This window comes from Poecilia reticulata, linkage group LG2 (assembly GCF_000633615.1).
Source record: "Poecilia reticulata strain Guanapo linkage group LG2, Guppy_female_1.0+MT, whole genome shotgun sequence".
NCBI lineage: Eukaryota > Metazoa > Chordata > Actinopteri > Cyprinodontiformes > Poeciliidae > Poecilia > Poecilia reticulata.
In genome coordinates, this window is record NC_024332.1 from 32,175,261 (window position 1) to 32,197,337 (window position 22,077).

The following is a 22,077-nucleotide window of genomic DNA, read 5'->3' on the forward strand; positions in this document are numbered from 1 at the left end:
TCAATGGGAGCAGAGGCCATCTTGCAATTAAAAAAATATTCGGTTTGATTTGTACCTCCTTCTGCCACATGTCCCCCTGGGCAAGGCACTTAATCTCAAGTTCCCTACTGATTTGCAAAATGGTGTATGAATGTCTGCATGTTTGTGTGTTTGGCTGGTTGAATGTGGCTCTAGTGTAAAAGCACTTTAAAGATTCGGTGTGACTAGAAAAGGGCAATGCAAGTCCAGTCCAGTTTTAGCAAAAATGTAATAATGAAGTAAACTTCCAATATGTGATTGAATACATGTTACAAACTGCTGAAAATGTAACAACAAAAATGGTTTGTCATAGGGGACATCAACTATTAGTAGGTAAACAGTATTATGCCTCACTCTGGTGACATCTACATTCACTTTGTTTCAGGGTTGACAGCACAGCAGCTGCGATAATGTGGATGGATTTTTGGGTGTGTGTGTTGAATGCATTTTAAGTTAATGTCATACAGACACTTCAGTGTTTGGCGGATGTACTGTTGAACTTTAAATGTCATTTCAGTGCAGAAAGATAATCGGTATATCGACTTTCTTTTCTCATTTGATAGGAAGGAGCAGATTTTTTCGCTTCCGTCAGGTCGCCTTGAGCCTGATGAATACCAACAAGCAATCTCTTCCACAAGAGGACCCGGACGCCGTGATGGTGGATTCTCCCAAAGAAGATGAGGACTCGGTGGCCTTGGAGAGCTTTCCTTCACCCACAAAGAGCATTTGCAGTCCTACTGAGGCCAATGACACGCGTGCCCTCATAAGTTCTAGCCACCACTCTTCCCAGGCTAGCATCGGCCCTGAACCACTTGATCATTCATCCCTCAAAGTCCCGTGGGACAAGCTGTACCAGACAGAGCCTCACCAGTCCTCCACCTCCCTGTCAAACACCTTCCCCAGAGGCAGCACCGGCAGCATGAGAAGAGCCTCATCCATCCATGAAATTGAGGGCTACAGCTCCAATTCAAAAAGCGCATTCAGGGACCGACATACAAGTGAAGGTACAATTTCTAATTAGAGACATTAGTAACTCAGGCAGTGAGGCATCCGGAGTGGAAAGATTGTATAACCTGTKTAGAAATTCAAACTAAATCAAATAAATGAACTGGCTTGGAGAGTTTTTGCAAAGAAGGTACCGACTCATTAAACTTGGGAGGGAAATTCTTAATAATGATTAAAAAATACGTAATAGTAGTGCCCAAAAGCAATGTAACTGGGATGCAATAGAGAATTGGGAGAGGAATCTAGATGCAAAGATAAGTCTTACTATACATAATTATTTTTAATAATAATTGTATGGTTTAAGAAAAATAGATATAAACTAGGACAATGATATTAGGTCATAGTTTATGTAAATACATGCATTACGTTCCATCTAGTGATCTTGTTTTTAAAGTACCAAGATTTAAGTCGTGGTCCATGGATCTGTATTAGATGTTAAAATGGCTATATCACATCATTTATTTATATAATATGATAAATAATAAGCCTATTAGCTAAAAGTTGATTGAAAATTGTTCAACCCTATTGAGTAAACTGATATCTACTCCAGACAGCGAGTCCCTTGATAAAATATTTTCGAGAGCTATAAAGTGAGCTTAAAATTTGTAGATTTTTTGCTAAAATGTCAGTTTTCTGTCACATCTAAACTTTGTAGAAGTCATCATTCATCATTCAAACATTATGGACTACTCAGATAACCAAACTTTTTGGATGGAACTTGTATTCACTTAAAAGCAGTCAAATAATAAGGATAAGTGGCAGCTGGCTAATGGAAGTCAAGGTAATGTAAAAAAATTTATAAACATGAAAGATATTCACTCAACTATATGTATTAGTAGGTAGGTTGTTTGGTTAAACATTACAAAAATGTGTTAGTTTCAGTCAACCCAATTTCTTGTTTAAATTTATGAAGCAAAACGTAATAGTTCGGCTTAGAGCCATGTGGGTGACCATGGAATAGAGAAAACAAAAAACATGGTATATCCCATCAGCAAAAAAAGATTTGACGTTGGAATATAAATATGAAATATAATAAAAGTAGTCACACTTTATGTAATGGATTTATGCTTTTTTGTTTTTCTCTCCCCTTTTCCAATGTACTTTTGCTTGTTCTTTGTTTTCTTTTAGTGTTTGAGTTTGTCAGCGGGTTTATGCATTTTTTTTCTCCTTTTGCTACTTTATGTCTGATTTTGCTTTTGATTTTTTTTATATTGACTTTTCATCAAACTTAAATTTTTGCTCTACAAAAGCTTCTCTTAAAATGGGAAAGTACGTCAGCAGCTCTGTAAAAAGATTACACTGATTGAATTTAAATTAAAACTGCATTTCCTGCAGATACGTTTACCAATGTGCACCAAAGGCACATGTGATATCTTGATGTCTTGAAGAAAAAGCATAATGTGGAAACTGAAGAAAGGAGTTTGGAAAAAAAAAGGCAAACAGGAGCTGATTATTCTGTCTTTACAACGCATATTCTAAAGATCAGAAATACTCCATTTCCAGTAACTCAGTTGTGAACATAAGCTAATCATTATTATAAAAATATTTTTGAAAGCACTAATAATGAAGGTCTGGACTGATCAGAATACTTAAATGTTTTGTTGAGGACTTCTGAAACTCCTGCGGGACTGTGTTGGTGTCAACACTTTTCCTCAAAACCTTGAGATTTTGCTTTTAAGATGCTAACATCTGTAATCAGCTACAAGTGATTTTTCTTTTTGTGAAAACACATACATTATTTCCATTATTCTGTCGTAGCTACTAAAACTGTTAAAGCTAACACAGAAAGTGTTCAAATTTGCAAAAGTGCGGAAACTCCTAAAGAGCTGCTGGAGAACATTTGCTAAATGTTTATCTAGTGGGAGGTGCACTCTGTGTTCTTTTTCTTCTACTTGTTTTTCGTATGAAACTAAGTGGGATATAAAGTAAGAGGGTTTTCTCCACCTGGTTAACTTTTCTTGTGAAAGTGCCATCTTTAAGGGGATATTTAAAAGAAAATATATCTGAGAGACAATCATTTACTATAAACATACTTCAGTCTCTGTTATGTCATCTTAGTACAAAAAAGATGGAGGTAAATGTGATTTAAAGTTCCTTCAATTTTAAGTTAGTCCACATGAGCAAAACAACAGATCATTTTATGGTTTTAATGTACACAATATTCCATAGGCTCTGCTAAGAATATTAACTTGGAAAACAGTTTTTAATTGTTGGATTACAAAGATTTATTAGATGTTTTTTTTAATGATTTTATGAAAATAAATTAATTAGGTTTGTCCTAAAGATGATGATTTTGCTGCTAAGATAAATGCTCTCTTCCATGAATCACCAGGCCCTTTCAACCATGTGAAGTCCAGTCTGCTCGGCTCTACCTCTGATTCAAACATCAACAAGTACAGCACCATCAACAAGATCCCGCTGATTGCACTCAACTTCACAGAGGGCACCGATAAGAAAGCTCATTCTCCCCCAACCTCAGAGAAAGCCATCATAGCACCAAAAGTCAAAGACAGAACTCACAACGTCACAGAAAAAGTTACACAGGTGAGATTAAAGATTTTGTCTTCAAGAGCAGGCCAAACTCCAGCCCATTATTCTAAAAGCCGATAAGTGCTCCACAAGAATAGATAGATCTGTCCTCACTCTAAGAGCCGCAAGAACAAAATGACACCATTCTGTTTTTGCAGTCCTGGTTTGGGAGTTCTTATACTTTGTTCTCAATCCATATTCTGGGTAGAACCTTATTTTGTATGGTGTCTGAGAAATATTAAAAAGGTGTGTTTTTATGGGAAAGACCTATGAAGACTTCCTGGGAAATCTGCACTTAGGTCTTTCAAATTCTAAAGCAAAAATAAAATAAGAAAGACATAAAATATGAAACTGTTTGACATTCACAGACTTTTAATATCTCAAACCTACTCACATAGCCAGAAGGATCTTTAACCACACACACAGTGTGTGTGGTTCTGTCAGCTGAAACATGAACATGGGTAAATTATGATGGGCAATGCTAACATGACACAAGTGGGGGATTATTTACTCTAGTAACTCATTCATAAGCTGGACTTTAAACAGGCATTTTATATAGCATAGCGAAAAAAGTGCAGCGTGTTACTACTGCAAACAAGTAATTGCAACACAAAAAGGATCTTATTCCTGAATATTTTATGATAATACTGATTACACACATTTTCTTTGCTCTCTTTCTTTTTTTCCCCTCCACAATGATCGCATCACTCTTTGTAAGCTTTAACATTTTATCCATTGTGACAGATTTGACATTTCAGTTTTGTGAGTGACATTCTTAGAAATCCTACGTTTAAACTTCTTTCAACATGCATGCCACCATCTTAATTAAATACTTCCTTACACTTTGATGTGAGGTTTTGAGGCACTGCTTCATGACGGGTGGCATGGCCAAATTTATAATTCATGTGTATGTACTGAGAATAACAGACCAAAAAAAGAGATCCAGGGCCCCCATTATTGCTGATACGCTATTTTTCTGCTTTTAGAGAATCCCATCTTTGTCTAACATTTGAAAATAAACTAAAAGGAAATGAGAGAACAACTCATGCCCCTGAACACCTGTGACAAACTACAGTCAAGCCAGAGTTCATCCATCTTTAAAAAAATCAATCACGTTTTGCTCATTAAAGAGACTGAATGACAATATTTCTTCTTTTCCTCAGTTAATCATGTGAACGGTGATTTAGTTGATTTATTGATATCCTTTAGGTCCCTGAACTGTTAAAATTGCTTTGCAAATTTGATTTAATTCACTAAGAAATCTTGACTAAGCCGTCAGAAAACAATAAACCTGTCAGAATTTCACTAGAAATTAAACTCTATAATTCTACAGTTCAGTAGTAGTGAGAAGAGTCGTGTTAAACTGTCTCTCTTTCCACCTCTCCAGGTCCTTTCCCTTGGAGCCGATGTGCTTCCAGAGTACAAGCTGCAGGCGCCTCGCATTGATAAGTTCACCATCCTCCACTACAGCCCCTTTAAAGCAGTATGGGACTGGCTGATCCTGCTGCTGGTCATCTACACAGCAATCCTCACTCCTTACTCTGCTGCTTTCCTGCTCAATGACCAGGAGGAGCAGAGGAGACGTGAATGTGGCTACTCCTGCAGCCCTCTCAATGTTGTGGATTTGATCGTGGACATCATGTTCATTATTGACATCCTCATAAACTTCAGGACCACCTACGTTAACCACAACGAGGAAGTGGTTAGCCATCCAGCTAAGATAGCGATCCATTACTTCAAAGGCTGGTTCCTCATTGATATGGTTGCAGCGATCCCCTTTGATCTACTGATCTTTGGCTCGGGATCGGATGAGGTCTGTTGTTTTGAATTTGTAGTTTGTATTTTTGTACCCATTTATAACGCCTTTGAGCTTTTCTCACATCATCCACGGGATGTTTGCTCTATTAACTGGACTAGTTCCCAAGGGGAGCTCCTCAAAGCTGGAATTTTCCTCTGGGATATGAAAGGATTACTTCAAATTTGATGTTTTTCTCCCTTAGTGTATTTCTTTATATCTCCTTTTTTTCTGAATGGTCCTCATTCTGGTATCCATTTACATGGATTAATGGCTTACCGAATCGCAATCAATGGTGCATTTATGTGAGGACCCGACCAGAAGAGTTATGTACACAGCTGGCCATGTTAGATGGTCATTGGCAGGCTGGCTGCCAGCTCTGTCGGCTTGTTTGTCTGGCAGGAGATTTCCCCTAAGGCTCTGGATCCACTTCAGGGCTTTATCGTGCTTTGTGGCCACTCCATTACACCAGAAAAGCTCCTGATTATAGACAATAATCATCTTTTCTATCTCTGCTGCTGCTAGTGTTGAGTCATTTCACTGGATCACAACAAATCAAAAAGAAAATGGGTTTCTAGTTTTTTTTTCCTTTCACAAAAAGAAAAAAAATGTATGGCTTCAGCAAATTGTCACTGTAATTGACACATTATGATGACATCTCAGTTTCTCAGCTTCTATTTATAGCTTCTCAGCTTTGGTGTTTATACATTTTAGACTGATCATGGGAAATTCAACTCGGCTTCATTCTCACTCGCGAAGGGAACACAAGGAAAGCAGATGGTTTTTATGAGGCTCATTTAATTTAGAAGCTTAATAAGACAGCTACAAATACTTATGGCAAACATTAATTTAGGATAAGATGTGTAAAATGTGAGATTCTAGTGTCCTACCAAAAGACTGATATAGTAAGAAACATATATATATATATACATATATATATGTATTTATTTTTATTCAGATTGAAGAGTAATTTCCGAGATTTGCTAAGGAGTATTATATACCGTTTGCAGCTGTCTGTCAGAWTTGGCCTGTATTTAGCTCCATTGATCGTTTAATTAACTCTGATCAGCAGCTCAGTTCAATACAGGAAAGTATCACACTATCCATGTAGTGTYCAGAGGTAATGCTGACGTGTTTATTTTGTTCCTGTGTTCTGGTGATGCTGGATCGAAAGGCGCTATATTAGATCTAATGTTAAGATCACACGGTTTGGAGTGATTGGACTAATTTTGCAGTACATGGCAATATAGCTAACAAACACTTATTCCAAATGAGCTGTTGCTGTATTTTAGTCCCTATTCTTAACTACCAATGTCTGTGAACTATACCATCTCTCTCTCTATCTCTCTCTCTTCCTTTTTATATATATATAAAAAGAGAGACTCTCTGACTACTTTTCTTTATCCATGTCACCACATCTGAGGGTGTACTGACCCTAACTTTAGTCAAATCAAGCATCACTCAACAATGATACTTTATACTGTGTCATTATGCATTTCGTTCTTTGTCTACGTATAAGATGACGTAATTTCCAGCAAAGTGCAAACTGACTGTAATTTGAATTGACAATGCTAATGTACAGGCTACTGTCACGTAAGTGCTGACAATCTTTCTTCATGTGGCTTTTCTGTAGACAACCACTCTCATTGGCCTGCTAAAGACAGCGAGGCTCCTACGATTGGTGCGTGTCGCAAGAAAGCTGGACCGTTACTCTGAGTATGGAGCTGCTGTTCTGATGTTGCTCATGTGTATCTTTGCCCTAATTGCCCACTGGCTGGCCTGTATATGGTACGCTATCGGCAATGTGGAGAAGCCCTACCTACAGCACAAGATTGGCTGGCTCGACAATTTGGCATTGTCCATAGGGAAGAGATACAACTACAGCGATCCTAACTCTGGTCCCTCCATCAAGGACAAGTACGTCACCGCCCTTTACTTCACTTTCAGCAGTCTCACAAGTGTGGGCTTTGGGAATGTTTCCCCCAACACCAACTCAGAGAAGATCTTTTCCATATGCGTCATGTTAATTGGTTGTAAGTATTGCTGCTTATTTGCTGTTACATTTAACCCTCTTAATTTTATTAGGCATAATCCTTGCTTAATATATGTCTGTTCTTATAAGTATTGTTTACATTGGGATCTGCGTTTCAGCACCTTTTTTGATCAGTGTCTTTATTTCAGCCCTCATGTATGCCAGTATTTTTGGAAACGTCTCTGCCATCATCCAGAGACTGTACTCTGGGACAGCCCGCTACCATGCTCAAATGTTACGGGTCAAGGAGTTTATCCGCTTTCACCAGATCCCAAACCCTCTCAGGCAACGGCTGGAAGAGTACTTCCAGCACTCATGGACCTACACCAATGGCATCGACATGAACACGGTAAATAAAAAGAAAAAAGAAAAAGGAATAACCAACCAGCCAACCAAAAGATAAATAAATAAAAAGAAATATTTGCATTTATCCGTCYTTGCATTAATGACTGTTTAGGATGCTAAAAAGAGCTTTCTTTCTTTCCTTTGCTCTACATCTGGACTGTCATCTCTTCATTGGTAAGAGCAGGAGGTACATYCATTTGCTCCATTTGTTTTGTCAATAATCTATTTGAATATTTCTTAAAGAAAAKATATAATTGTATTTCAAAACTATTAAGCTCATGTTGCAGGAGTTCTTATATTCATGGTAAATTTAAATATTTTGTTCAGAGCTGAAAGGGTTTTATTTTCTTTTTATTAAAGYTGTACCTGTAATGCTACTTGGATGGGTAAAAATACTTAATAAGTCAGATAAATAATATAAATTATGTTTACTGTATTTTCTGACCATAGTACTATTATGGTACCTTTTTTTTACAGTTTGCTAAAACCTGATTAGAAATAATCCATATTGTTATAGATTGTTATGTTGTCATAAGTGGCTAATGTCTTAATTGCTTTAGAGAACTTGATTTACCATACATCTAGTRGTGGGTGCTGRACAGCTCATTTGTTACATGTGCAACTAGCTGACTTTTGTAAATGTAAAGCAATGTAATAAGACTATTACAAAGGCTTAATTGAAAGCTAATAATTTAGTTTTACCCTATTTAACTGTTTTTCTCTGACTGGAAATATATTCTATGTTCTGTTGTTAAAACAAAGTSCAGACGTCTTTAACATTGGAGTTGTTTTAAGATGGTCCACTTTAGTCTTAAGCTGCTTTCATGCCCAACCACTTCAGTCTTTGGAGCAAAGTAAGCTAGATTACCCCTGAATGAAGATGCCCGCTCAAAATATTAAATGTTTGACATATGAGATAAAAAGTTATGCATCTTGATAAATTTTTTGATCAACAAATAATAACTGTTTCACTTRACTTTCTCTGAAACAAATCATTTCACTGCAAGAAAATTTTACTTAAATCCATAAAAGATTCCAATCCATTTAGTTTGTTGGTGCAGCACATAAACAGCGGCTACTACACAAAATGTGTTAAAAAAAATATTACTTTACATAAATAAAATGTATAAATCAACTCAGTTCCACATTGATCAAACAATAGCAATCATCTTTGATGAAAAGTCAGTCATGTCAGATAGACAGATTTAAACTAAATAATTACCTGGATACCTTAAATTAATCAAAGTACCCAATGCCTTTCCCCATAAAATGTTTGCTTTTWATTTTTTTCAAACTAACCAATTTTTATTTGTCCATTTACTTTGTGATATGTTTTATATTTTAAGTTGAAAACCTATTATTAAAAATGTTTGAACTGGATTGGTAAAATAAAATGATCATCATTTTGGTTTAGATAATAGAATTAGTGAGCAAAATGACATAATGAAATGAGCATTTATAGACACACATCAGTACTTTTGGCTGCTAGGTTTGTCTACGAAGTACATAATCTGCACAGGCCCAAAAAATTTAAAKAATCAAAACGTGAAGATTTTAAAAGCTACGGTTTCTGAGGAGCTATTTACTATTTTAGTGTAGTTTGCGAAATGATATGATTTTCTTGGTTTCACAAAATATGTTATGATTTTGCATTTACTGTTGGATTCTTTCTCRGTTGTTGKTTTTTTTTTTTYTKSTGKKKTGTWSTAYYWTCWWMWMWYMWYAMYAYYWTWTTCYTYMKYRRMRRWRSWGYWRTTWWTYWTSTWKYWKMKGASRRCWKCYWCYMYKYWGKAKRWWRYWKMTTAWWRMAKYMYTGTATGGAATATAAACCATTTTTGAGCATTTTGCTGACAGAGATGTTTGTGTGTCACAGGTGTTGAAAGGTTTTCCTGAATGCCTGCAGGCAGATATCTGCCTCCACCTTAACAAAAATCTTCTACAGAACTGTAAAGCTTTTCAAGGGGCAACCAAAGGGTGCTTGAGGGCCTTGGCCATGCGCTTCAGAACCACTCATGCTCCTCCTGGAGACACTCTGGTCCACAGCGGMGATGTTCTGACGGCTCTCTACTTTCTGTCCCGTGGCTCAATTGAGATACTAAAGGATGACATTGTGGTGGCCATTCTAGGTAAATGTACATTTTAATTGGTTATTTTTATTGCAGTTTTGCAAAATCCATTATATCTCTTTTTGATTGGATGGATGGATGGATGGATGGATGGATGGATGGATGGATGGATGGATGGATGGATGGATGGATGGATGGATGGATGGATGGATGGATGGATGGNGGATGGATGGATGGATGGATGGATGGATGGATGGATGGATGGATGGATGGATGGATGGATGGATGGATGGATGGATGGATGGATGGATGGATGGACTGCAATGCTGTGGGCAGTGTAAACTGAATTGCATAAAGATTGTGTTTGTCTGACCTTTTGCTAGAGAGCTGAATTATTTATGCATGTGGCGACAGTCTCTGTTAAACATTAAATCCTCAACTCTTTCGCAATAAGTGATCATCTGAAAAATGTCAATATTACCTTYTGTATCAGGAAACACAGTGAAATCTCTGATTAGAAATTTTATTTGTCCAAACGTGGAATTTGTAAATTTAAATTTTACATGTAAAAGCTGTTTTCCCACGAACACTGGAAGAAATGTAACTATTGATCTCCTTAGTGATAAATAAAGTATATTCTATTCTATTCTATTCTATTCTATTCTATTCTATTCTATTCTATTCTATTCTATTCTATTCTAATATGCTGTAACTCCCCAATCACACCTATCAGAAATGGGAAACAATCAGAATAACAGTAATTTTTGAAATAACAAAAAGCTAGAAGTATTTCATCAAATAAATAACACAAAATAATAACTATAAAGACACTAAGACCACTTGTTGTAGCACACATGATGCAGACAATGGAGAAATGGTAGAGGTGGAAAATATCTATTTGAATGAGTAACCACTTCCATTAGGATATCAGGAAAAAATATTAGGAGATTTTCCATTTTAGGGAATACAGATTTCTGTGGACTCACTTTCCAACACAACTCCAACACATTTAGGCAAGGCTGTATCAAGTTCARGTCAGTGACTTTACAGTCTGTGCTAGCGCTCACATCGCTGTCACTCGGCTTGAATCTAATAATAAATTGTTCCCTGGCTGGAAACAATTTATAATAATGTGCATCACACTAACATTATACAGATTTATGTTGCATGGTAYGACAGCTTTGTCTCATTTAGGCTGTGAAAAGGAGCATTACACTTCTCATCTCTTTGATGGCTCTGTAAGGGAGAGCCACCACACCGTCATCGGCTTCTTTGCTGATATTATGACAGCTGCAGGAAAAGCAGGCAAACCACAACAGGGTAGACAGCTCACATGCAGCAGCAACACGTGAAGCCTACTGATAACACAAAGCCAGGTTTGCTAGAGGAGTGAAGCTTGGAGGCTCAGGAGGTAAACACATTTACCTCCTGAGCACATTCTCTTCTAAATTCTTTGGTGGGAAGAKAAATTCTGGATCTCTGTGCAGAATTCTGATTTGTAAAAAAAAAAAGAATAAATATTCAGATGTGTATTGTATTCCCAAATGTCTTTGTACTTAAAACAGTTATTTGACAACTAAAAGTTGGCATGAAAAGAAATGTCTTGATTGCTGTAAAGATTCTAATAAATATTTTTCTATTACAAGCAGCATCACTAAACTAAGTTGACATTTTTAACCAAATGCAAATATAAACAAATCTTTTTTGTTTGTTTGTTTTTTTGTTTGTCTGTGTTTGTTTGTTTGTTTGTTTGTTTTATGTTACAACCACAAAGTTGAATGTATTATATGGTGATTTAATGGAACAGATCAAAAGAAGGTACCTAATTGTTTAGTGAAAAAAAGATGACATCTGGTTTTCAAAAAATATTTACAAATGATTGTTTGAAAAGTGTGACGTTGATTGCATTCAGCTCCTTGAGGGAATATTTGGTAGAGTCAGAGTTGGATGCAGTTCCAKCTTTAAGTCTTTAAAGATATGTCTTGACAAGSTTCRCACATGATTTGCCAGTTTTCCTTYGCAAAACATCAGAATTTAAGTCAGATTATAAGGATMTCTAAACATCAATTTTCAGCTTGTGCCAAACATCCTTAATTAGATTTAAGTCTAATTATGTCCTCAGTGTAACGTGTGGCAAGCTGCATGTGGGGTGGGATTTGGCTTCTTCMCAGCAATTGAACAAACTTGCCAGTTTTCTATAATGGCAACATTTCTGGAGGGGATGACTAAAAGTTGCCCWGTCAACACATTGACCTGTAGTTCTATGCAGATACTCCAAAGTTACCATTGGCCTCTTAGCTGTTTTTCTGATTAGTGCTATCCATGTCTTGGTCTGCAGTTGTGAGTTTAAGAGGTCTTGTAAGGCACTATATATACTGTGATCAATAGCAATTTTCTTTCCCTCTAATTTGGAGACATGGAATGCTACGGGGTTATTTTTTTCTAACCTCATTAAGTCTCTATACCTTATACTGGATAATGCCCAGACACTTTTTTTTTCTCCCCTAATAATGCTGCAAAGCTGGTAGCATTGGTGTGAAATTAGTCTGCTGCACTAACAATTATCTAGATCCTTGTGTTGAGAGCTGCTTGCCGGGGAGAAATGTATCACTCTGTGTGCGGTTTGCCTCTGCGGTAGAAAGGTGTCTGGTGCGTGCTGTGAACGGTGCACTGGCAGCCAGCGTATCATATCTCTCCTTCCTGAACCCCTGCTTACACAGTTGGCATTTAGTGAACCCCACACTGCAACAAAGGGATTTTTCATGATGGCCTTTAGACTAGACCTCTTGTCCTTTGCAGAAATGGGTCTCTATTTAAGTAGAAGGGATGCTTTTTGTACCACCAACTGAAAAATAAGCCTATTGTACAGCAGATTCCGTGATATTATGAGAGTTCGCCGACAAACTGGCTTCATTATGCGCTGCTGTCTCCAACTCAAATATTTCCTTTGAAGTGCACAGCAAGTAATGTGTGTCAATCACCAGCAGCCCTCTCTTTTACCGCACATCAAAGTTGCTTTGTGTTAGTGCTTATTCCTCAGGATGAATAATGGATCAAAGATAGAAAGGCAGCTGATGCCCAGGCCTTGGGAGAACATCTTCAGAGAGAGAGGAGACCCAGTTTGATTTTCATTAACCACAAAAAAGAAGCACCTCCTCTGCCCTTTGGAGACAAACAACAAACAGATTGATGTCCCACTGGAAATCTAACACAAATTCTTCTGTGTAAGCACATAGGTAAAGAGGAAGTATGTCTCCCTTTCGCTAATTTTCTCCCTTGTGTACCTTTAACAGGAAAAAATGATATATTTGGAGAAATGATCCATCTTTACACCACGCCTGGGAAGTCCAACGCAGACGTGCGTGCTCTGTGTTACTGCGACCTGAGTACCATTCAGAGAGAAGACCTGCTGGAGGTGCTGGATATGTACCCAGAATTCTCTGACTATTTCTTCAACAACCTGGAGCTTACCTTCAACCTCAGAGACGATCCGACAAAGGTTGAGATGCTTAAAGCCGTTTAAGAAAACACACTGATTCGCTCAGAAGTTTGTGTGTGCTCATTAAGGTTATCTGTGTCGTTATTTTTTTTTGGGGGGGGGCATTAATTTTACATTTGAGCCTGTCTTCTTTTTGCTGTGGAATTACACAACAGATTGCAACAAATTACTGAAGTGAGTTCTAAAATCAAGAAATAGATCCTGAAGTTTAACTTTATCCAGCGTTTTGATGGCTATGAAAAGGCATGAGTTATTCTTTTCTTCAGCTTGCTAAAATTAAACCACACAGTTCCCCTACTATAAATTCCAACTTGTGCACCCAACTCAGTTTTATTTTGTAAATCAAAAAAGTTGTTTGTTTTATCTTCAGTCTGACCCACTAAAACAAATGCTTAAAAGTAATAAAAATAGCTGCGCCTTTTTTGCCAGTTATGAGCATACTTAAACTTCTGAACGCAACAGTGTTTTGTGTTTTCAACTATTGACCATTTGTTGGAATCTAATATTTTTGCACAACTTCTGAATTATTAAAAATATTGACCATTTTATTTAGTTGATTAAATCTACTCTTTTTAGTCTGCTGGTGTCCAAGAGGGTGGTGATCCAGATGCTGATGATAATAGAAGCATGAAAAGAAGAATCTCGTTCACCCCAGATATACCTACAGGTTAGTAAAGACCTTCAAGGCATGCACAGCTATTAGAAATGTGCTCTTTATTATTGCTTTTTTTTTTTTAAGAATCTGTGATCTATGTGGAATATACCCTGCTGTTTTCCCCACTGACTTCTTGATTATTTTCCCCCCAGAGGAAAACAAGGAAGCAGATAAGGATATTCAAAAAGAGAGAGGCTCTAACTCCTGCCTGAAAAGGTGCTCAGTGGCCCTGGGTTCTTCCTCACTCAGTGTTCCAGTGCTGGACTCGGACCTTATTGTGAGAGACGGCATGGACAGAAGACCCTCTATAGAAGGTAGGATAACCTATTTATAACTGAAGCGCAGAAATAATTTCACCTGCAAGCTATTTCTGAGAATTTACTGGGTTCAAAGTGGATATGACCTTAAAGATGAATGTGGTGTGTGATTTTAAAAAATTACTTTGACCTCCCAATTTTTTTTGACAAATGTCTTGGCATTGATTTTTTGATTTTTTTTTCCCAGGAAGTCAGACTTTCTAGTGATCTTTTACAAATTGTATTGATCATTTGTTCTCTAGGTTTTCTGAAGGTTACCAAAGCTTTTCTTTGGACTCACTAATTGCTTGTCTGGTTTTCACATCAGAACATGACAGCTGATTGTGCAGTGTGTGCTTAAAAACTGAAGAAACCGGGGAAATGGAAGACACAAAGGGAAAAGTATCAGGCTTGAAAAAACTATCAGCAGTGAAAAGTCTTAATAAGCAGGAGGGAAAAATGTCTAACACAGATCTGAAACAGGAGTTGAGAGACGAATTCTCCTTCACATGATGCTAATACCTAATTGGAAATCATTTATTATGCTAGAATAAAATTGTCAAACTCTGTTCAGTAGTGTTCATAAATTTAACTAACAGTTTTGGCAATCGGCTCATCAGATATCAAAAAATTGAATTCAAATTAAAGTGGTCCTTTGCAAAGCTGTCTGTTATGTGTGGACACAATGTTGGTTTGTCTGTTTGGATTAAAAGGAGCTTTTTAACGAGTGAATGATTCATCCGTCAGAATTAGGTGGATTGACACACACACACACGCACACACACATACACACACAAGAATAATTCTCTAACAATCGACTGGTACAAAGTTGAAAATTATTGATGAATGAGCTGAAGAACAAAACATTTAAAGGACCTTCAGAAAGACTGCAGTACTATTGATTAAGAAGACCACGAAAGGTTACAATAAGTTGTTATTTGGAAGCGATGTGTAAAGAAATTCAAAATTATTTAAAACTTTGCACAGAACTGTAGATTGATTCCTCTGAGTTATTAGGTACAGATTGCTATTTCCAGAAAAGAGACACCCTTTGCCTTCAAAACAGCCTAAATTTTTTGTGGCCTACAGTCAACGGGGTGTCAGGGAAACTTTGAAAGATTTTGGCCTCTAGTGTTCCCCGCACAGCTACAGTCAATTAGTGAACTTCTCCTGAACACGAAGGAGAAACCAGAGTGAAAACAGAAAACAGCCTCGAACTAAACTGCATGACATTTCACTAAGCAACAATGTAGTTTAATGCAGATGAATAGCTGTAAGTCTGAAACGAAGATATTTGCTTGCAAAAAGAGACATTTTGAGAGTAAGGGCAAAGGTCTCAGTGTGAGCTGTGACAGTTTGAAGAATTAAAACTAATCTGGCTGTTAAATTTTGAAATTCCAGTGCTGGTTAAGTAGAGCAACGTAGTGACTGCTGGAAGCATTTGGATTAGACTCTTAGGCGGGCAAAATTGGTGTGAAAACGGTTTGGTTGTTTTAAAATTATAGGGGTGTAACAGTAAACACAAACCAATCTTTTCTAAGTACCTTTTTTTAAGCTATGGCTTTGTACATGTTCAGTAACTTCAATCAAATTTCTTTTATTTTATTTTACTTATAAAGCCACTTGAAAACTGCCAGTGTTTTGGGATTCTTGAATAAGACTGTGCCAATTGTTTTAATGCAGGGAATCCACTGTACAATTTGAACTCCAATACACCATAAAAAGAAGACAAAAAAACAAAAACAATGCAACTGGCGGGACACCTCTGACTCTTGAGTGTCATGTATGCTGTGTGGCATTTCGTGCTGGTTGAATGCTCCGGGCGGCTGGATGTGGACTTTTTTCTCAAGTATCATTGGTCACTCGGGGAGCGAAGTTAAGTGTAATGTTACGTGACTTTGTTGCTGTCAAAAAACACCAACAACGTTTTGCTTTGGTCCACTTCTTTTTCTTCATAATCACTGTGGCTGACTGAGTAACCTTAATTCTCTCAAATAGCAGACTTTAGCTATAAGCAGACTTTAGCTATAAGTGGACAATGCTTCTGTTCCGTTATGCTTTGGTAACGTTGTTCAAAGTAGAGTGACGGATGCATTAAACAAATATTCTGCTTATGTTCAGGTTTAAAACAAGGAGGTTATTGTTGAGGACACAAATGAGCTGATTTGAAAGGGTTGAGCTGAAAACATTAGCTAGAAATGTGTTTATCATTAGCCCCCGCAAAAGAAGTATTTTTTATTATAATCTAAAGTATGGACCCTAAGGACAACCTATTCCAGTCATCCTGAGGTTCCTTCTCAGACAAAAGTTGTTCTCTCATTTGAAAGCTGTTGGAGATCTGAGTGGAAAAAAAGCATCTGAAGACTGGTCAGTATTTAATCTGTGCAGCTCATGCTTTAACAAACCCACCTGCAAAGAACACTCTTTCAGATAAAATTGTTGAACTAGCCTGGTCGTTGTTTAAACCCACAAAAGGGGGGCACAGCACATATCACAGGACAGCCGGCAGGAAACTGCCGTGTGCCCAGCAGAGATAACAACAGGGCAAACATTTGTTGCAGAGTCCACCTGCAACAAAAGCTTGATAGATTACAAGGACAAACCTACACACAGCTCTGGAGCAAAGATTAATTGCGTTCTATTTTGGTTTTCTGTTTGTGTGGTGAGGACGTTGTTCTGAGCCACATATGAAAAATGTAAAGCACATGTGTTGGTGTGGTTGTCCAGATCTGCGCTGTGATAAATGGGCCTGTAAGAAGCCTGAGGACTACCTGGATGAGTCAGCACAGATCCAGGACCTGAGAGAGGACGATAACTCTGCCAGCGAAATCACATACGGCGAGGTGGAACAACGCTTAGGTCAGCTTCAGGAGCACTTAAACAGGTACAAGTTTTTAGAGTCAGCAAAATGAAGGTCCAKCCTAATTTTTCTGCCATAGTCTATGAATTAACCGGCGTGGAAATTTTATTTGTTCATACAAACATGATGTTTACATGATGTTTTTTTTTGTGCTTTTGCCAACAAACATATAGGTATAAATCTGTGTGGATTTTTTTTTTATTCATTCTTTTAATGAAGTGGAGGTTGCAGCTGCTGTCTTTGTTTGGACAGATATAGGACAGAAATCTCAGTGCACCTATATTTATATGTGGGGGAGGCACAATAGCAAAGAGTAAGAATTAATCTAAATCAGAGAAAAATAAGAACAAACCTAACATAGCTTGAAGTTGTTGAAGTGCATGCAACATTTACAAAGTTAGATGCTAAAGCTATATGTAAATAAAATTGTGAATAATTATCAGGTGATGTGAATTTATCCTCTAGAAAACAGGTCAGCTGGTGCTGATGCTAATGTCTAGAGACTTTCCAGTGATTAATGGTTTAGGTAAAGGTTAGAAAAACTTATTATTGCTCATTTAGCTTTACAGATTACACATAAACTTCACACATGGGATCTTTGGTGATGAATTTCTAAGTACATTATAGGTTCTAAGATGTGGTGTGGCCATTATTTGACCCCAAATAAGTGGATTGTCTGAATTTGTGTGACTTAAATTAAAGTTTTGTATGTTTTGTACTTACATTTGGGTCTCTACTGCTTCTAGAAAAAGAGAAAAAAAAACATTCAGATACTGCTTACATCCTTGCTGGATCCACTTCTTCTGCTCCAGGGTCTGCCTCAGGGTCAAAGATCTACGGTTGTTGTGCGTCCGTTTGCAGCCATTTTCACATGCATAAAGTGCGAGCATACACACTGAATTGGGTGGCGTGGCCAGGAACAGATTATTTGCATAGAGTGACAAGAGGGCATAAAACAGCTCATTCTGAACCAAGGAAGTGAAATCTTATCTGAGAATGATGTCTTGCAAAAATGTAATTAACATGTTTTGAATAGACTTATGGGCGATACAAAATTGAAGGAAGCATCATAATAAGTGCCCATTAACGTTTTTTTAAGCCCTGTGTACGGCAATGCATAATCTAAAGGGTAGTTTGAAAAATGTTCATGTCAAATGAACAAAACTGAACTCAGACAAAACTGAACTTACCAACCTGACCACAAACTGATGGCACACATAAATCTGACCAGGGTTTACTAAACACAAGATGATTCATATCTCTAACAAAACTTGGACATGGACTCTAAATACAAACCGCTAACAACATACAAAAGCTACTTAAACTAAAGAATACACATTTATGCCTCTTTAGCGTGAGCTAGCGGTGCAATCCAATAAGCCCCTTTTGTATTTAGCTGCTTAGAAACCTGGCCACCATTTTTGGCTTAGCCTTGTAGACCGCTGAACATCAGTATATAAAAGACGAACTAACCAAGTGCATTGAAAGTGTGCACTTACAAACTGGACTAATTAACAAAATAAACATTCTTAATTGGTTAGCATGGATGAAAATAAGCACAAATGCACATATTATGCTAAATGACAATTACTGACTTCTATGTTGCGTGGTCACCTTGAACATAAAGCTATTTAAGAAACATATTCAGCCAACACTGGGGGAAGAAGAAGCAAAAGCCATATTTATGCACCTACCACTTCAAAGTTTGTTTGTTTTTTTTCACTACTTTCCTTTAAGGATGACATAGTTCATAATATTTTTACATTGTCACCTCCCACGCTGTTAAAAGGACAGAAAACAAGCATTGCATGTCCATGAGTAGGTGGAGGAAGACAAGGAGCTGGCAGAATCTGTTGTAGGAATCAGAGTGGGAGGCTGGATCTACTGGAAGCAGGATATACTGATCTCCACAGAACCACAGCATATTAAACTTGAGAATGAGTTGGAGCAGAGTCTGTGCTATTTTTAAGAGGTGTTAAATAGAACAGAGGAGAAAAAAAGTGATGACTAAGGACGAAGTCTGAAAGAGAAGTTTAAAATAAAATCAATGTTTTTTGGGGGGGGGGGGTTTCAGGCTGTTTTCTATAAACAGGCATTTTATTCTCACCGTTTTGTGAATGAGGAATCACGTCGTCCATAGATACTGTAGCAAGCTTGCAGCCACCTGAACTTGCATGAGTTTATTTTTAGCTGGGATTGTAGCAGCGAATGTGAGAAGGTATCACGGTTCCTGAAAACTGGGATAACTCATTTTACAGTGCACAAAAAAAACAAAAAAAACATCTCATTCACTGCACTACACCTGACCTTATTTTCTCCCTAATGCACACTGGCTGCAGGATCAGCAGCACTTTTCTGTCACGTTGAGTTTTTTCCTGGCTTAACATGTCTGAAAGCATATGGCAGAGGAAGGAAATGAGGTGATGTAATATTTTCTGTGAAAGCTTCTTGAAAATGTCCCCCCACCCCCCCTCCCCCCTGCCCCTCAAAATCAGTTTGTTACATAAAAGGGAATATGTTGCTGCTTATGAAATTCATTGTACCTCAGATAAAACAATTGAGTGATATCTGGTCCTAATTAGATTGACTTAACAAATATAATAAACTAATTTGCACAATAAATGGTGAACTCACACCTCCCACACAAAGCTCATTATCACTGCTTGCCGGAGCAGTATTAGTCTTCCAGCATGTGTTTCTACACCTTTATATTATCTTTATCAGTCCTCCGGAAAAGAGCATATAAGCTTAAGCTCCATCTACCGCTCAGTAACATGCACCGGGTGTTTTTAGCCCTCATTAGACTCAGCCAGAATTATACATTCAGCTCTTCTGATTTTGGTAATGCTAACTCATTGTTTTGGGTCTTTCTCAGGTTGGAGTCACACTTGATATCAGATATTCAAACCATCCTGCAGATGCTGCAGAGACAGCCGACTCTAGGACCCCCCGCCTACAGCACCGTGACAGCCAGTCCAGAATATCAAAGATCCGCTGTGAAGGTTCAGCCAGTTGCTCTGTCTGCAAGCCATTTATTCAGCCATACAGACACTCAAGTATGAAGACTTTCTTTGTTCAGAAGTCTGAAATTTTGCTTAAGTGTTTATGTTGTTTGAACCTTATCACATTAAGATGAGTTGCAACCATAATCTTCTATGTTTGCGCTGGACATTTTTTCTATTATATCAACAAGCAGCAAAAGGTGAAATCCAAAAAGTGTGACATGGATTTGATATCAATTTTTTTTACTCTGATACCCCTCTATGAAATCAATTAGTAGTACACTTGTGTAGACAACTAAAACACAAGCTTTGCAGGCCACTTAATTAGTAAAATAACATTTCTGTGAATAAAGTAATTTCAAGATAAATCCTGCTTACCTGTAGGCCCCAGAGTTTTGTTTGTCAATATTAGTCTTAGCAACTCAAGTAGAGGAATCTGTCAACAGGACAACTATGTAATAACAAATATGGCTCGTATGAAAAGGTGGCAAGAAAAAAAAAAAAAACAATTGTTGAACGAAAGGCATTAGAAGTTTGTCTTAAAGTTAGTCACAAAGCCTTGTAGTTGAGAATGAAAACAAGTAGAAGAGCGTGCTCTAGTTGAGGCAGCTAAATGTAGGGCCATCCCAAAAGAAAATGTGTTAAGAGGCTGCTAAAACTTTAACCAATTTTTTTTTATTTGTAAAGCACTTAAAAACTGAATAAATTTTCTTTCACCTCACAAATATAAACTTTGTTTTGTTGTGTCACAGGTTTCTGGKTGTACCATGACAAAATGTGAAAAAAATTAAGTTAAATTAAAATAATCTTTGCAAGAGACTGTATGAATTGTAAATGTAGAGCACACACACTATGTTTGAGATGCTGAACCTATTTTCAATGTCTTTATTTTTTATTCTCAGGGCCCCAGCCAAAAACTGGAGAGCACCATTCAGGAATCCAAAGACTCAGTGTCCAGCGCGGCCGCTGCGAATGCACCCATAGAGGACAGCCTTACAGCATTTTTTCAACAAAGACATGCAGACATGCATCAGCAACAACAACAACAACAACAACAACAACAACAGATCCCAGCACATCAACAGCCAGCGCTGATCCCTCTTCCCACTCAAACTTCATCTGCCTCCTGCTCTTCTGCGCTGCCCTCCGGCCCTGACCACACCTCAGAAAGACACCACACACATGTCTCAGACTCTGAGGTTCCCAGGACATAAATTCTCTGCAGCACCATATGATAATATTGGAATTATTATGCCGTAATTAATAAGTAGCACTCTTTTGTTTGTTTGTTTTATCAGCATGCTGGCACAGACATCTGCATCTTAAAGTGGCTATGTTAAAGGAAGGGGAATATATTTCATTGTGCATGTGGTGAAAATGTTTTTAGTTTCCCTCTCTTTCTGTCCTTTTGGAAGAAGGAAACTAACAAGAGTTGCATATTTTGGCACTTTTYAAAAAAGATATTTAAACGTGAACTCATTTTATCCTAAAAATCCACATGAAGCCAGAAGTCTGTTCGACTAAGAGGAGACTGCTGTTTTTAGGCAGCACTTTTTTTTTTTTATTGGCATTAACAGTTGGTTGTATTAGAGCAAAGACAGCTCGCATATTTAGAGTTTTGTAAGATTTTTCCTAATATTCCGCTTCAGCTTTCACAGTCAGTTCCTTTAGAGTGGGACAACAGACCAGGGTCAACCAGAACAAAGAGCAACCATCTACTGAAAAACCTGGTTGGGTCACCGGTGTACCAGTCTTACCACTAACGCATTTACCAATACAGGGAAAAACCAACCTGACAATCAGAGAGCGGTGTGTCACTCTGTAACATGTCTAAACAAGAAAACCTGACTGACCTACCTCACACACAATTACTGGTCTCTCATAGAAACCAGCAACTTCTGCATTATTTCACCACATGCAAGGTTTTTTATTTACTCTGGTGTCAGTTGTTCCAAAACTTGACTCAAATCATTTC

At 37.6% G+C, this 22,077-nt stretch overlaps 1 protein-coding gene across 2 annotated transcripts in view; it reads left to right on the forward strand.

Moving 5' to 3' along the window:
- kcnh7 (potassium voltage-gated channel subfamily H member 7) overlaps window positions 1-22,071 on the forward strand; it is a 45,518-nt gene extending 23,447 nt beyond the window's left edge. The window contains exons 4-15 of one of the 2 annotated variants that reach the window (XM_008404023.2): window positions 582-1,022; window positions 3,356-3,567; window positions 4,940-5,365; window positions 6,981-7,380; window positions 7,529-7,729; window positions 9,596-9,850; window positions 13,084-13,289; window positions 13,866-13,956; window positions 14,097-14,258; window positions 16,968-17,124; window positions 19,976-20,156; window positions 21,005-22,071. In XM_008404023.2, the coding sequence (XP_008402245.1) occupies window positions 582-1,022; window positions 3,356-3,567; window positions 4,940-5,365; window positions 6,981-7,380; window positions 7,529-7,729; window positions 9,596-9,850; window positions 13,084-13,289; window positions 13,866-13,956; window positions 14,097-14,258; window positions 16,968-17,124; window positions 19,976-20,156; window positions 21,005-21,316 (3,044 nt within the window). In that variant the 3' untranslated portion in view covers window positions 21,317-22,071. Of the gene's footprint in view, window positions 1-581; window positions 1,023-3,355; window positions 3,568-4,939; window positions 5,366-6,980; window positions 7,381-7,528; window positions 7,730-9,595; window positions 9,851-13,083; window positions 13,290-13,865; window positions 13,957-14,096; window positions 14,259-16,967; window positions 17,125-19,975; window positions 20,157-21,004 lie in introns of those variants that run through there. The other variant, XM_008404024.2, reaches the window with a different exon arrangement.
- Window positions 22,072-22,077: the final 6 nt, after the last annotated feature.